Genomic DNA, 15180 nt, shown 5'->3' with positions numbered 1-15180 from the left:
CGTCCTCAGCACAATTGAGTCCTTATTGGAGAGCTTTTACGTCCATGTGTGGAGTAATTGGACTGAATTCCTTCGGAGGTCGTCGAAGTCACGTTAAGGTACAGGATTTGCGTCAGAGAGTCATTTCGTGAGGTTGTTAGGTAACGATCATTCAGATTCTAGTATTGATCATTTTTCAATGGTGGTTTTTGGTCCGGAAACATTTTCAATCGCAAGTGTAGCTAGTTTTACGGCCATGATCTACGTTCAGGAAGCCTTTAGAAACCAATTTCTTGGGTGGCTTCCCTACCATAAAATTGATTGCAACCTTCGGGTCAGCAACCCAGTAGCTTTACTACCTGTAAATTTAACACCTGGCCGGATTTTTGTGGAGATATACATTTAGAACGAATGTGTGGGCAGGATTCATTAATAATTTTATTACCAGTCCAGTAGTATTAACTCCTCGCGTAAATGGTCAAGGTTATTTGGAACATATTCAAAATGTATCTCCAAACTTATCAGACAATCTACCTCTACATCTTTAGCAAAACACGTGGTTTATACACGACGGTGTTCCGCCACGTTTCAGCATAGATATCCGCAACTGTTGGAATTGACAGTGCCCACACAGACAGATCGGTTGAGGAATGACGTTGCGGTAATCCGGCCACAGCTCCCGCCTGATTTGACTCCACTTGACCGTTTTTTTATGGAGGGTTCTAAAATCTATGGTATATTCAACGCCCGTAAATAGTGAAGTCGATTTGTGGAGACGGATTGGAAATTCAATGGATGTTTTGAGAAACAACGAGGGACTGATGGCTAAGGTCCGTTTTAACTTTTTACGTCGGATTAATCTTTGTAGGGGTTTCAACGGAAATCATTTCGAACATTTAATGGAAGCTAAGAACCAAGGAAAGAGTTATAGTTCGATTATGAGGTGTTCAATTGTGCGAATAGTTACTTCACTAGAGATGCGACGAACTTTAAACGTCAAATGTCTCAAGGAGGACCGCCTGTAGGGACTTCTACCAAGAGACCGTTTCTTCATGAAACATACGTACAAACGCAAATTTGGCCATGAACACTCTTTATACCGGGTGATAAAAAAATTATGCCCTTTCAAGGGGAATTTACCTAGTGATGACAGCGCCCTCTTAAACGTACATGAGGAAATGTTAACGGATTCTAATTTCTCGCCTTAAAAAAACTCTGCAATACGTAATTTCCTTCGGATAGCAACATTATAAACAAAATAATTAATCTGTTTCGATTTTCTAACGTTAACTTTGACGCCCTAAATTTCAAAAACCGCCCCTGTTTTGATTAGGCAAATTACGTTCAATCAGTACATTTTCACCCCAGGAATCTGCGGTAGGATTTTGTTCAGTCATTTTACTGACACCCTGTATAGTAGGTCTGGAGGTACGTAGAGAAGTGATCAATGCCGATTCAAAAAAGGGTTGAGATGAACTTAAACTTCAACAACTCCGAGTTGTTGAAGTTTCTCTTAATTAAGTTGTTAGCTAATTACTGAAGTTGTTACAACGTGCAGTGGCGAGAGATCTACCAAGATTGTGGTATTTCACATAAGTCGCCTAAAGTATGTTATTTTGGAGAGTAATCACTGACCTGTAGATGCTAGTCCTGTATGCAATAAAAGACCCTACAAAGCACTTAAACTGCGACCGCACTTAAGTCAATTAATTGTATTAAAGTGTATGATAAGTCTGTTTCTGAAGCGAGTTTCCTCAGTCATTTACTGTACCTTTGGATCATTGAACACAATCATGCAAAAAGAGTATTCGTTTAGTCAATGACGAGCCGATTTTGTATGGTCATTACCATGAATCGTTTTTAACAGTTTTTTATGGGCCATTTAGTATGGAACGATATCCTGAACAACCTTATGGGACAACGTGTCGATCGAATTAATGTGGCTCGATTCGTTGATTTATTTATATCCCAAGAAATTTCAAAGCGAAAGTGAGAAGGAAAAGCTATGGAAAAACGTAGACCTAATTCGGAATTTGGGGTTTTTGAAGTTTTTCTTTGATTTCCCAATCGCGGCTAGATTAAAGAGTGCACATGCACGCAACCATTTTAGGTGGGTACCCCCACACTTCCCCCTTTCGAGCTACGCCATTGCTGGCATACAAATACCGTCCACCCTATTCTAATATGGCTTTAATAATCTGTCCGATAAGATAATATTACTATGGGACAGAATTTTGCGAGACATACCTTCCTCATACCGTTTTTGAAACGAATCAAGTCCAAGTCGAGCTCGAGATGAAGCTTCAGCTTGAAACTGAGGAAGATAAAATTGAAGAAATGCGATGGAAAACACCTAAATGAATAAGATTTTTAAAGACTCTTTTTTAAATCCCAAAATTTAAAAACTTAAATTTTTAAATGGCGCAAGAGACGAAGCGCGATACCTTGATACCTGATATGTAAAGTGAGGCATGAAACCGTTCAGAAACCCTGAAGAGGAATCTTGATGGATAATTATTAAATGGTGGAACGTGGTAGTTCAGGTTGGTTCGGGTCGATTTAATAGCGTCAACCACCACATCATCAGACACACTCACATGTGGTATTCAAAACGAGGTGCCCTTTTAAATACCTTTAAGTGTGTTAAATCGTCAGAACAACATAAACGTCATATTTCTCTTCAGCCCCTCATACAGGTGACACGACGAAATCTGAATCTTTCCAGGGAACACAGGTATGGAAGTAAGCCAAAGGTTGGAAGCGAATAAAGTAATGTTTGACGATGTGATGATAAGGACTATGGAAATCGATATCACTTCTCCATTTTCACGAATATAAGGACTTTGCAATTGGAATATGTCCAGCAGTTAATCTACTTAAATGGGCTGACATGAATAAATTCAATATCTGGAAAACTCTCAATGACTTCTGCTGCTGAACACCTGTGGAAACGCATATCAGGCGGCCCATTTAGAGCAGTTGATCCCAAATGTCTTGAATAGAATGTTTTCTTCTTCGGAAAATACCGAGACACGTCAATTTTCCTTTCAAGGAGGACAATTTCATATAATAAATTCGTAGATGTAGTCATATTCCTAAACGAAGAGGTCACGTGGTACATCAAATCAAAGGTATTTCACTTCTCTTTAGAAGTATGCTGAAATTTTTGTATTCCAGCTTTAAATGTTGTAGAAAAAACGTTTTAAAACATCGACGAAATGTAATTCGAAAAAATAAATTTTTAAACGGCGTTTTATTTAATTAAGTTTTCAAATTGTGCCCCTTTTCCTTCCCTAGAATAATAAAGCCTTTGTTCCACCTGTCCCCGAACATTTTATAGCATTTGGGGAGTTACTTCGCCACATTCTATAACCATTCAGTGGCGAATATCTTCTAAAGAGATAGATTTCATTCTATAAACAACAGTTTTTAAATTACTCCATAAGAAAAAAAAGGCTGATGGTGTCAAATCAGGCGATCTTGGGAGCCATTCAATGAAACCTCTTCTACGAATTCAGTGCTCGGGAAAATGTTGATCCAGAGAGTTACATAGTGCGGTGGGGTGCCATCCTGTTGAAAAAATACATAATTTTCTGGGATTTCATCGTTGTTGTCAAGGGCATTCACAATTTGAGGGTAAATGAAGTCTTGAAGCAGGTTGAGGTAAGATTCACCCGTCAGATTATCAGGTAGAAAAAAAGGTCCAACAATACGATTTCCCAAAATCCCAGCTCGTACATTCTCTCATCTGGATCGTCTTCATTGAATTCATGAATGAGATACGTCTGATAGGAACGAAAATATTATTTTTTCGATATCCTCTGAACACCACTGCGTGGAATACCTGATGTTTGTAGCTTTCGGGTGCTTGAAATGAACTTTTCTTCCAATATGTCTCAAAATTACAATCTGTGCAATCTCGTTAGTCATGGTGTGTCGCCTTCTGTTAGCAACGAATCCAGTTCCCGTGAATTTAGCTATTAAATTTGTCACGTAAGGATGGCTCAGATTCTTACCGAGATGCTTTTCATTAAAAATTCTTGTAGTTTCTCGGGCTATTTTATTCTCTTTGAATTCGATGGTGACAACTTCAATCCCCTCTGCAGTAGTGTAAACCACGATGGTTTGAATCGTCGGATGAATGGACAAATTTCGCGGTACAATTCTGGTCAATGCAAAATCGGAACAAAACTACCAGTTCAATGCGAACAAAACCCATTTCAGTGATATACATCATTGTTTGTTGTATTGAAGATCTTGTTATTCTTAAATCTAAGTAATTTTTTTCGGTTTATTTCACCGATGTTATAAAACGGTTTTTTTACTATATTTAAGGGCGGAGCAAAAGAATGTCCGCATAGCTATAAAGGGAATTGAAATACTGTTAATTTGATGTGCCACTTAAGCCCCCCTGCCATTTAAGATTCTCGAAGAGGTTGCCACCCCGCTTATGGGGATGGCTCTATACTCATGATCTAAAAATGTCTCCCTTTAAAGTGAAATTGACGTGTCTCGAGGTTTTCCTAAAAAAAAACATCCATTCAACATATATCAGGTGGACTGTGTTAAGTGGGCCACCCTGTATATTCTGACTAAAATTAAATTAGTTCATGCTAGGTTTTTGACATGGAATTGTGCATTACTTTAATTTCCAAATAATAATAAAAAATCGTAATTGAACTTATGGGAACACCCTCAATTTTTTCCCTTCGTTCACGGGCGATCTTGCGAATTCCTCCAAAATCCCTCCAGCAACCCAATTGAAGGTCATAAATTGGACAATAAATTACCAACATTAACGCGACGCATATGGCAACTTTTTCCATCAATTCCTCGACCTCTTCGGACGTTAAGTGAGCCCCAGATAAATTACATGATTGGAAATATACAGTTTCCTAGCACATATGAGCACTCACTGACCATATAATCAACCCAGCAGCTGTCGTGGTCGATTGCAATGTGCAACGAGTAAAAGTATGACCCTGTTTCACAAAAATGTCGGTTTGTGCATTTAACAATACAGCATGCTCCTGATCTATGATATTATGCAGAATACCGAGGAAATGGATTTTGGTGAGGTGTCGAATTTGAAAACGACGATACAGAATGATGTCGCAGACAGGATTTTTGTACGAACTGATTAGCAGTTTTGCGAAGCCGCTTGGAGACTTTCGTCGCATGCAAAACGTCACAGACGCCCCCGAAGTGGAATGATGATCGATGGTCACTTTCTAACCAGCAAGACTGTCCACCGCACGGACAAATTCCAACGCGTTTCGTGAATCGAAGCCGCCACACACTGGCTCCTCCTCTGGATCACCCCAAGGGGTTACAATCAACTTACTCCACCTTCCGCAACCCTCGAACCTGACTTCCCCTGTTGGTAACAAAGCAAACGCTTTTGCTACACATGTTACGTACTTGGACTTACATAAGCTAAACCTGTAAAACATAGAATATTCATAATAAAAACTAAGGCAACACAATCCTTATTAATATTAATTAGCCTGCTAATGGTAGCAGGGAACAAGAGGCGAGGCCCGTTAGAATACGAGGAATGCCACAGTTGCATAACCCTCGTTCTGTGCTCTATAATACCTCACGTATGTTGAATGAAAATATTTGTATACACCTTTTGATTCGATTACATTATGATCTAAGCAGAATTCAGTGCAGCCTAAACAACTCTGCCACAGTTTTAAATGATCAATTTCACGGAGCTTTTACGCCTGATATTTGTCATAAAATAGGAAGTTCCAACTACGTATGCTTCGAGGTGGAAGGTCGCAAAGTTGTGCTTTCCAGCAGTCGGCCTAACGAAATTAATGCGTTTCCATTGTTTCTAATTTTAAACACCTGTATTGTGCTCTAACTGTAAATAGTAGCGTTAAATGCACGTACTCGTACCTAGATGTTTAGCAAACGATGTTCGTGCTTTTAAGTCCAAGAAGAACGGAATTTCTACACTCAGGGGCCCGAAATAAACTGCTCCACGAAAGTTGGGGCTACGGGGAGATCCTAATGAATAACAACTAGCACGCTTGTTAAACTATCTTCTCCGTGTCGCTTCTAAAGCGATAACGAATAATATAGCTAAAAAAATTAATTTTATTATCACGTGATTCACATTTGTTCTTTAAACCCAATCGAAATGTCGGTGTGGCATGTCATGCCATTTTGGGTGGTCCTGGTTGCTTCACTTGGTGGTAGAAGGGGCGTCCGAACGTTCGTACGATGGTTCAGAGGACGTTCGGGAGAACAATAGAGGGCCGTAGGCATTCCCCAGGCTGACTCAGAGCAGCGGGAGTCCAGTTGTTCCACGTTTCCCAAAGGGCGTTGTTCGGACTGCCGAAAGGCTTTCGACAAACTAGAAACTTTTGTAGAAATACGGCGCACGGGGCCACCGAAGAAAACCTCTGCCGCGCAACACCGACTTATTTCAACTTCTCCCGAAAGAGAACCCCCGTTGACATGCAGGTGCTTGGCCAAGTTTCCAATGAAACAACTCGTAGGCGACTTGAAGTGGTAAACGTAGCCTTTCAGAAGGAGTTTCCCTTACCTGAAAACATAAACTTCCAAGACTGAACTAAAGTAGGCAAGAGAACTCTTCGTTTGGAGTGGAGGATGGTGATATGCATTGTTCGCGGACGAGTACCCTGGTAGTCGGCGCGTTCGTGTCCGAAGAAACCTCATACCACGCAAAAACTCTGCAAGAAGTGCAACCTTTTAAGGGAGGTGCATTAATGACCTGGGCGGTATTTGCTATATTGGGAAAAGTGATTTGTATGCACGTGAAAGCAGCACGAATTCAGATATGTATGAGGAGGACGTCGTCCCGTCAAATTTCCGAGCTGCCATAGAGGAAAATTTCGGATTTTTGGACGATAATGTCCGCCCACATCGCGCTGCAATCCTTATAGATGCGACTGAAATGCAGTTATCGAACATTTACCGCTTCCGTCAAGTGCGCCTGACCTTAACCCCATTGAATGTGTGTGGGACATGTTGCAAAGGAGTGTTGAAGAACGTCAACAAAGCACCAAACAATGCCACAGCTCAGATAACCCCTTCCAGTTACGAGAGAATTTACCACAAGACAAAATGAGCTATCTCGTTGATGAAAGTGTGCCAAGATGGTGTGAAGCAGTTATTCGCGCTAGGGGAGGCCGTACGACCTACTGAATTTTGGAGACGTAGTTTCTATTCTATTTTTGATTTTGCAAAAATTTTTTATTATTTTTTTGGCTTTCTTAAAAAAAATCTTAAAATACCATCGACAATAATTTTTTACTTATTTTTCGATGAGAATTACAAAAAAGTAATTTCTGTTGCCGCCTCTAAGAAACATCCAAAATATCCCTAATTTTTGTAGAGCAGCTTATTTTCAGAGAATATATCGAAAATATACTCCTTCACTATCCAATTACAAGATTCGTAAACCCAATCATTTAAACGAAGCCTGAAACGTTCCTTTCAATGCGATGATGCTTGGAGAATATTCAATAACGTGATGGGCGAGTACAAGAACTTATCAGTTTATGAAGATTTCTTTAATAAGCACGTTAAGCATCGAACTTGACACGAGCTTACCTCCAAATTCTGCATATTTACCAAATTGCCACATTACCATTTTTCGATCGGAAACTGACATAGGAGCTAAACTTGTTCCAAGCTCGTTGGGACTACACCCCAAGTTGGATTGACTCAACATCGACAGTACTTGCACCAAGAATATGTCTAAAAAAAATCTTAAATTCTCATCTACCCTCTTCAATTTTCTCCATCACTCTTTACTCGTATAGTACTGCCTACGGATAAACATAATTGATCTTAGATTGACGATGCTTTAGATGTACAAACCTTGAATTGAACGTAGCACTGAGATCGATGAGATGCAATGTACATCTAATATTGCATTGAGTAATGTAGGTGAGGTCGTTGAAGAACACCCACATAAATTTCTAGGCTGGACTATTGGGTCGTTGGAGAATATTGTTAAGCAGGAATTTCTAGGCTGGACTATTGGTTTGTTGGAGAATATTGTTAAGTAGGAATTTCTAGGCTGGACTATTGGTTCGTTGGAGAATATTGTTAAGCAGGAATTTCTAGGCTGGACTATTGATTCGTTGGAGAATATTGTTAAGTAGGAATTTCTAGGCTGGACTATTGGTTCGTTGGAGAATATTGTGAAGCAGGAATTTCTAGGCTGGACTATTGGTTCGTTGGAGACTATTGTTAAGCAGGACGAAATAGTAATTGCCGGAGATGCGAGCGGGTCAGAAGAGGATCAGGAAGCGAAGATCACAATATACAAAGGAACATTGTTCCAGGCCACTCTTTCTACATTTTACCTCTTTTAAAAAATCCAACTCCTTTTGAGTCTGAACTCCCGGACTATACCGGTTGAGTTGTCGAATTTGTGAGCATATGCAAGGCTCATAAATTTTAAACCACTAATTAGACACTAATTACTTGCCTGTACTTAAAAAGTTTAAATAGTCGAACTTACAGGCATGACGCGATAGATAAAAACGTGCAGTTACAAATAAAGGAAAAATAGGTCTACGGGCATATGAACGAAACAGAAATCAAAATGATTCCCAGGTAGTACCTCACATACGAAAGAACCCCAAAAACGAATCATTTCCAGCATTTCTCTTTGTGTTGGTGAACTCAAGAGTGCCTCTTTGGTACTAAATTGACTCCTATAGATAATTCAAAGTGGGTGTCCGGTGTACCCAACAGGTTTATTTTGGTCAATATTTAAATCAGTCCTGCCGACCTTCACGACACGAGCAGGCAGGTGAAATCAGATTCACAGCGATGAAATTATCAACTACTTACTGTTATTTTATTTTTTTTTTTTCAAGTTTTTTCTTGTGTCCAATTTATGCTGTCCCTGGTCTATTGGACGAACGGTCAATTAAATACGCAAATTGGAGGACAAGTGAGAAGTAAATAAGAATTGCCCAAATTCTAGGTCTTTAATGGATCGTAATAATCGTACTTATTATGACGATTTTACCTGTCTATTTCGTTTCAGTTTTCACTGCTTTTTTAGCTTCATTTAGTAAGTGTACTGCGTCCTATCGGCTAATTCTAATACACTTAGAGGTGGATTGAGTAGGTCATGCGTATTTAAATTACCGGCGTATTAAAATGATCATCAACACTAATGAAGTCGTCTGCTCAGCAAACATCACGGTTATTATTCCAATTTGCAGCTAGAGAAATACCTTTCCTTCGAAATCTGTTTGCAATTAAAGAATACCGACTAGGAAATAAATTGTAAAGTTCGGCATTAAAAGTGGATTTGTGTGCCATTGCCATCTTAATCGCTAAAGAAGGGTCGAAATGTGAATTTCTTTGTAGAAAATTAGAGAATAAAATCTACGCATGCGCGTAAGATAATGTGCCTAAATAGCAACGAAATTTTTTGTTAATTCTATTCGAACGTTTTTCAAGATATTCTAATTTATGTTGTGGGAACTTAATGGTTTAATTATAAATCGCTTTTAACAAATTTGCAATCCCGGATATGCAAATTGACTGCATAAATAAAGGCTCATCGTCAGAAAGATATGGCGAACGAAAGTGTCCCAAGCAAGCCAAATCAATTAATTAAATTTGGGATTTAATTTATTCTTAACGCGGTTAAGTTAATTTAATTTTTGTCTAAGTTAGTAGTCGGAGTACTGGTATGTCTTCGGCGGTTGCGAAATTCATATGATCCTCACGTCTTGGATCCCCCGCAGTTACGCGTCTTGCAATTTAAACTTAAACGACAGGGCTATAATGGTGCACTTTCCAGCTTGGTGCGTAACACTGAGTCCCTTTGTCAAGCAGGCCCGACATCACTATTTTCCGTAAAATTGCTATTGAATCGAACTTGTTGTGATCCGCTCTATACGCCCTTTTCGTAGTTCCTCGATTCACACATCTCGAATAAAACCATGGACAATGGACACAATAATAGATCGAAAAAAAGCGGGACACGAATGCAAAAAATGTTATTGTGAAACCCGCTAATGTATTCTTCATTTGTAATTGAACAGGCTGATGGTATATACCAGCAGTGACGGCATACCAAAAAATGCGGACACGCAGGTATCGCAGATCGCATCTTAATTTAGCAGTGATTAACTTCTTCTACAACATCACACGCCGAATAAGACCTACATACCTGAATATTGGTTCTCCTGACTTCGATATACAGCCAATTGTCCGTGGCAAAAGCTATGGCCAGTAAGGCTACAGCTATAATGCTAGTGATAGTAGCTAAACTCAGTGTAACTGCGGAACAAGGCATCTTGGTGATGGAAGATGGTGGCAATATAGAAAATCACTATACGGAAACCCTTCGAAAGCGAACAACCACCGGAACTATTCGTCGGATCAGTCGCAGGTCATTTTCGCGATCGAAACCGTCGAAATTTGTCAAAAATCAGGTCGAACCAAGTCCGAATCGTGTTGACAAGGAACTACTTTGGCCGAAAGTGGTACTGCGATAGCCTCGAGAGCGAAGGAACTGGTTTTACTTGCATACAAGAAAGTTGAAATAGCTGTTAATTCATACCACAGCGCGCCGATGGTTGTCTACCTGCTGCGTGATGGTGGTACCACCACAAATGCACTGGTACCTGTCGGGTCGATGTCGGACGCGCCATCTGGGTTTATACAGGTAAATACGAGTCGGACTGCGAGGTAGATAACTGCCGTTCTGTAAGATCCATGGGGAGTTCCCATATCAGTATAATAATTGATTGTGAAGAAGTGGAGTACCCGCACAGCATGCTTTTGTTAGTTTGCTAAGTACGTTGATGCGAAATGTTCATGTGGTTGTGAGATATTGCGATTCTTAGAAGATTGCTCGCACGATTTGGATCTTCTTTGAATACATCGATTCAAAATTAAATTACTTTTTCGTCCGGATTAATCAGAGGAAAGTCAGTTTCCATTGACGCGATTCTAATGGAGCGTGATGGTTTTTTACATTTTCAGGAAACGGAAGGGGTTTCTGGAACCGGACCATTGGAACTAATTATCATCTCATTTTCCTCGTAATTGATTAGTTAACCTCGATGCTTATGTTGCCCGACCCTCCTTTGTTGACCCAGTTAGCGCAACAAAATTCACTAATCCATCATCTTATTTTCACACCTAATCGAAGGAAAAACTCCAACTAATTAATTTTTCATCGTAATCACCTCCGATATTTCCAATCGCCCTCCTTCACATCTATCATCTATATTTCCCCCGTCAGGTTGCGCAATTGATGAGTGCAATCTTTAGAATGAAATTGCAGATAACAAATTTACTGTTAGTTTTTTTTTGAGTGAGTTATGAACCATACTGACCAATCGAATTTGGACTTTCACCGCTGTAGCATCCAAGACTGCAACATGGCTGACATAAAGAGCAACAAAAAGAAATTGGTGAATGCCAGGCACTACTTTAGAGAGTATTGCGATTATACCGGCATTCACGGGTTCAAGTTCATCGGTGAGAGAAGGTCTCTATGCGAAAAGTGAGTTTAAAGAAAATACCTTCGTATAGAGTAAATGCTCCATCTGTCCGGACTTCAACGCGCGAGACTCCCTCAAGATCTCCCCTCTTAAGCCTCTCATTTATTTTCCCTTGTAGGGTTAGCTGGACCGTTGTTTTCTGCGTCAGCTTGATCGCCTGCATTGGGGTCGTTTATGAGGTGTTCAAAAAGTGGCAGAAGAGCAATATTATAGTGAACTTTGCTCCAGAGCAAGTGAACATATTCGACATAACGTTTCCGGCTGTCACAATCTGTCCGGAAACAAAGGTGCATGCCGACCATTTCAATTACTCATTTAGCCTGAGGAGAAGCTTGAACGAGAGCATTCCAGAGAACGAGTAAGAAAGGCCAAAAATTATCATATAAAATTAATTATGTTGGACGTTGAGACTTCGAAATGCGTAAGATGAAGGAAAAAAATTTATTCGAACATTTAAGGGTCAACGTATAAGCTTCATATCTGCCGATTAGAGCCCTTGTGGGCCTCGAGTCAAAATTTTCTTAAAAATTTACAAATTAGGAGGAACGTAGCCAATTTTTATCACTATTCAAAAGTCGAGTGTCGATATCTCGAGAACTCTAAGAGGAATTGCATTGCAAAGAGGTTATAAATAAATAGACTAAACACACGTCGGTAAATAGACCTAAATAACTTTAATTAGTCGTAGGGCACATATTATTATTGAAAGTGCACTAATTTACAGATTAAAAAAGTTACAGTATATGTCTCTCTTGTGCAACGTGAACATTCACTACAACAGAACTCCAAAAGTGGACACCATTGATGAAGAATTTTACGAGTTCTTGAAAAACGTGAGTAAAACATAAATAGAATTGAAAATGTTTAATAAACCACCGAAGGGCACTCCGCCCTTTTTCACTAGATGCTTGTTTATGGGAGGCGAGTACAAGAAATGTAGCGAAATTTTTCAACCCCTTTTTACCGACGAAGGGCTTTGTCACACCTTCAACATGCTAAGCACCCGTCAATTATTCACCAACAACACGTAAATATTACTATCACCAGATTTAATACAAAAATATGGGGGGCACGTCTTTGTTCATTTAATAGGGCGAACATTAAACCACCCCCAACGGACTACCGAGATAGCATGGCTACTAACTGGTCAGCAGACCATGGATATTCTGAAAATGCGGGTATTCACACTTATCCTAGAAGGGCTCTTCTTTCAGGAACAGTGAATTCCTTGGAGGTCAACTTATCAGTTAACAATACCGACGTTGATTACGGTTGCACTCATTATCAAGGCTATAAGGTATGAACAGAAAGCTTCAGCTCCAAGAACAAAATCAGCTTGTTTCACGTTGCAGGTAATGCTTCATAGTCCTCACAGGTTTCCCACAGTAAGCAATCACTACTTCAGAATTCCTCTGAGGAAATCTGTGAGTGCAGCCATTACCCCAGTTCAACTGAAAACCTCAGAGGATCTGGCCCAGTACAGCATCAGGAAAAGAACGTGTTTTTTTCAGACTGACATGAAGCTGAAGTATTTTTCGAAGTATTCACAGATGAACTGCCGACTTGAGTGCTTTTTGAATCTTACCATGGAAAGTTGCGGATGTGTGGAATATTTCATGCCAAGTGAGTGTAAGGAAACGACATCTCCTTACGGGTGCTTATCTCGCACGTTTTTTCTCGGGGGTTTATAGGGGAAAGGGATATGCCAATATGTGGGACTGGAAAATATGAATGCATCAAGAATGCATCAGGTAAAAAACCGTTACAAGTATTTCTGTGACATAATGGATTATAACGTAACCAAAAAAACGTTTGGTAAACATGAAAATGTTTATTTGGCGAAAAGTAATGTGTTGGGTAAAAAACGGTTGAGCTGAAACCACAATTTCTAGTTTGCAAATTTTTAGTTCAACTGGCGTTTCTGTCTCTCAAAGGATATCTCCATGAAACCATGAAAGAGAAAGAGAAAGAAAGAATGAAACAATATTTGGGCAAGGAAGGAAACACTCTTTCGAGGCACTTCTGCTATTGTCCCGAGATGTGCAACACTATTGATTACAACGTGGAGATCACTGAGAGTGACTACGACTGGCCGAGGAAGATGGCGGCTTTGGGCATTGATGTCACCGAAGACGACGAGGGGTACACTAATTATTTTTAACAAATTCTCGAAATAACACGAGCTTTCCAGATTATCTTCTTCCCAGCTCCTAATCTACTTCAAATCCAGCACTTTTATACCGCAGGAACGGAACGAACTTTTCGGCACGTTCGACTTTTTAGCGAACGTCGGAGGTCTTCTGGGACTTTTTGTTGGTTTCTCTTTACTTTCTATGGTAGAACTGATTTACTTCCTCTCTTTGCGCATCATATGCAACTTGAAGTTGTACAAGAGTTGGTACGGCAAACCGGAGGTTAAGTCCAACAATATAGGAGTCGCAACTGTCTTAAATAAAACTTCGAGCTTAAATCTGCCATGAGGAGTTGCAACGCAATGTTTCAGTAGCCGTTTAAGTACATAACATTAAAACTCTTAAGTAAGTAAGAGATCCTATCGTGCTACTTAGCAGCAGCACATATACAGAGGGCCGGTGAGGCAAATAAATTTTATAGCATCACTGATGTTGTTATTAAAATACCATCTCTGCTGACGCTGTTTAAGCACGTTCCCTTAATGTATACAGAATCATTCGTTAATGACTATACTCAATGCATTTTCTTAAACAACAAAGGACGTGTGTAGCACCTCTTGGCCTTGCACGGTATATTAGAGCCGATAGGTGAAATCTAGTCGTTCGAAGTTATCTTCGACAATCTCCCGTTCGATTAACATTTGTGTTTTTATACTAAAAAAATGTTAAATTCTCTTATCAACCTGACCTCCCATTGGCCCCGCACAGCCCGGTCCCGACCAATCCCAAAGTAACGCAGAAGTTAAGACAACAGCTAAAGTCAGTTCAGTCGTGTTGTGGCTTTCAAAATGAGCAGTGCGCGCTCGAACCTGAATTTTAGCGTTTAACGCGTGCGTCCACCTCTATCAAAACAAATGACTATCTACCGGACGGACGCCGGGCGTCCCGACGTCTTGACGCGACGTCTCCTGGAATGCCCGAAGATGTGTCTTACTTTAAGGACTTTTGCGAATTTAATGTGGGGATTAGTCGTTTTGGGGGGTTACGGAGTTTACGCACAAGGTAGGTAAACGATGAAAGACGATTTTTTTTTATTTTTTATAATTACGAAGTGCGCTACTTGCTTAGTATTCATACACCTTTTTCACGTTTTAAAGGGAGAATTCGCTGCGCAAGTTGCGTTCATTTAAAACGATTATGCCGATTAGACGTGAACTTTGCAGAGTTCAAATTCATTAAGCGGGACAGTCGTCAATTTGTCAATTCCTGCCTATTTCGTTATTGGAATTACTGCTGTAAATGTGTGAGAGACACTGTCTTCCTCCGCAGAATCGCCGTTCGCTACGTGATAATTTTAATTCACAGTCCCTCACTGTGGCCTCTGGAAATCTGAAATATTTCCTGCAAGTTTACAAAACGCCCGTTTGCGATTTACTAACTAGTGCGACGTAAACTTGGCCTTCTACCTTACCCCACAGGTGAAAATCCGGCGGGGTGAGATCGGAAGACCTAGACGATCAATTCCGCCGGCTCATACGCTCGGA

At 40.1% G+C, this 15180-nt stretch overlaps 3 protein-coding genes across 7 annotated transcripts in view; 2 read left to right on the top strand and 1 right to left on the bottom strand.

The window, feature by feature from the left end:
• Positions 1-10507, bottom strand: part of LOC136347224 (uncharacterized) — a 39704-nt gene extending 29197 nt beyond the window's left edge. The window contains exon 1 of one of the 2 annotated variants that reach the window (XM_066296999.1): positions 10163-10507. In XM_066296999.1, the coding sequence (XP_066153096.1) occupies positions 10163-10288 (126 nt within the window). In that variant the 5' untranslated portion in view covers positions 10289-10507. The remainder of the gene's footprint in view (positions 1-10162) is intronic. The other variant, XM_066296998.1, reaches the window with a different exon arrangement.
• Positions 10508-10576: 69 nt separating this feature from the next.
• LOC136347217 (pickpocket protein 28-like) lies at positions 10577-14387 on the top strand. Of its 4 annotated transcripts, none has more exons than XM_066296985.1 (10): positions 10577-10660; positions 11316-11506; positions 11623-11862; positions 12229-12337; positions 12386-12531; positions 12597-12801; positions 12857-13127; positions 13196-13255; positions 13412-13646; positions 13696-14387. In XM_066296985.1, exons 2-10 carry the CDS (start codon positions 11322-11324, stop codon positions 13982-13984), a joined length of 1740 nt encoding a protein of 579 aa, XP_066153082.1. In that variant the 5' UTR covers positions 10577-10660; positions 11316-11321; the 3' UTR covers positions 13985-14387. The 4 variants fall into 4 exon arrangements, with proteins under 4 accessions (XP_066153082.1, XP_066153083.1, XP_066153084.1 ...); XM_066296986.1 differs by lacking the exon at positions 10577-10660 and adding an exon at positions 10737-10791; XM_066296987.1 differs by lacking the exon at positions 10577-10660 and adding an exon at positions 10858-11314 and having other exon boundaries at positions 11366-11506; positions 13696-14386.
• A 25-nt stretch (positions 14388-14412) lies between these two features.
• Positions 14413-15180, top strand: part of Reck (Reversion-inducing-cysteine-rich protein with kazal motifs) — a 30564-nt gene continuing 29796 nt past the window's right edge. Inside the window, exon 1 of the mRNA XM_066296974.1 lies at positions 14413-14698. Within this exon, the coding sequence (XP_066153071.1) occupies positions 14551-14698 (148 nt within the window). The 5' untranslated portion in view covers positions 14413-14550. The remainder of the gene's footprint in view (positions 14699-15180) is intronic.

Source organism: Euwallacea fornicatus, chromosome 27, assembly GCF_040115645.1.
Source record: "Euwallacea fornicatus isolate EFF26 chromosome 27, ASM4011564v1, whole genome shotgun sequence".
In the NCBI taxonomy this organism is placed as follows: Eukaryota; Metazoa; Arthropoda; class Insecta; order Coleoptera; family Curculionidae; genus Euwallacea; species Euwallacea fornicatus.
Note: the sequence above shows the minus strand (reverse complement) of the source record. Positions and strands in the feature narration are given on the sequence as shown.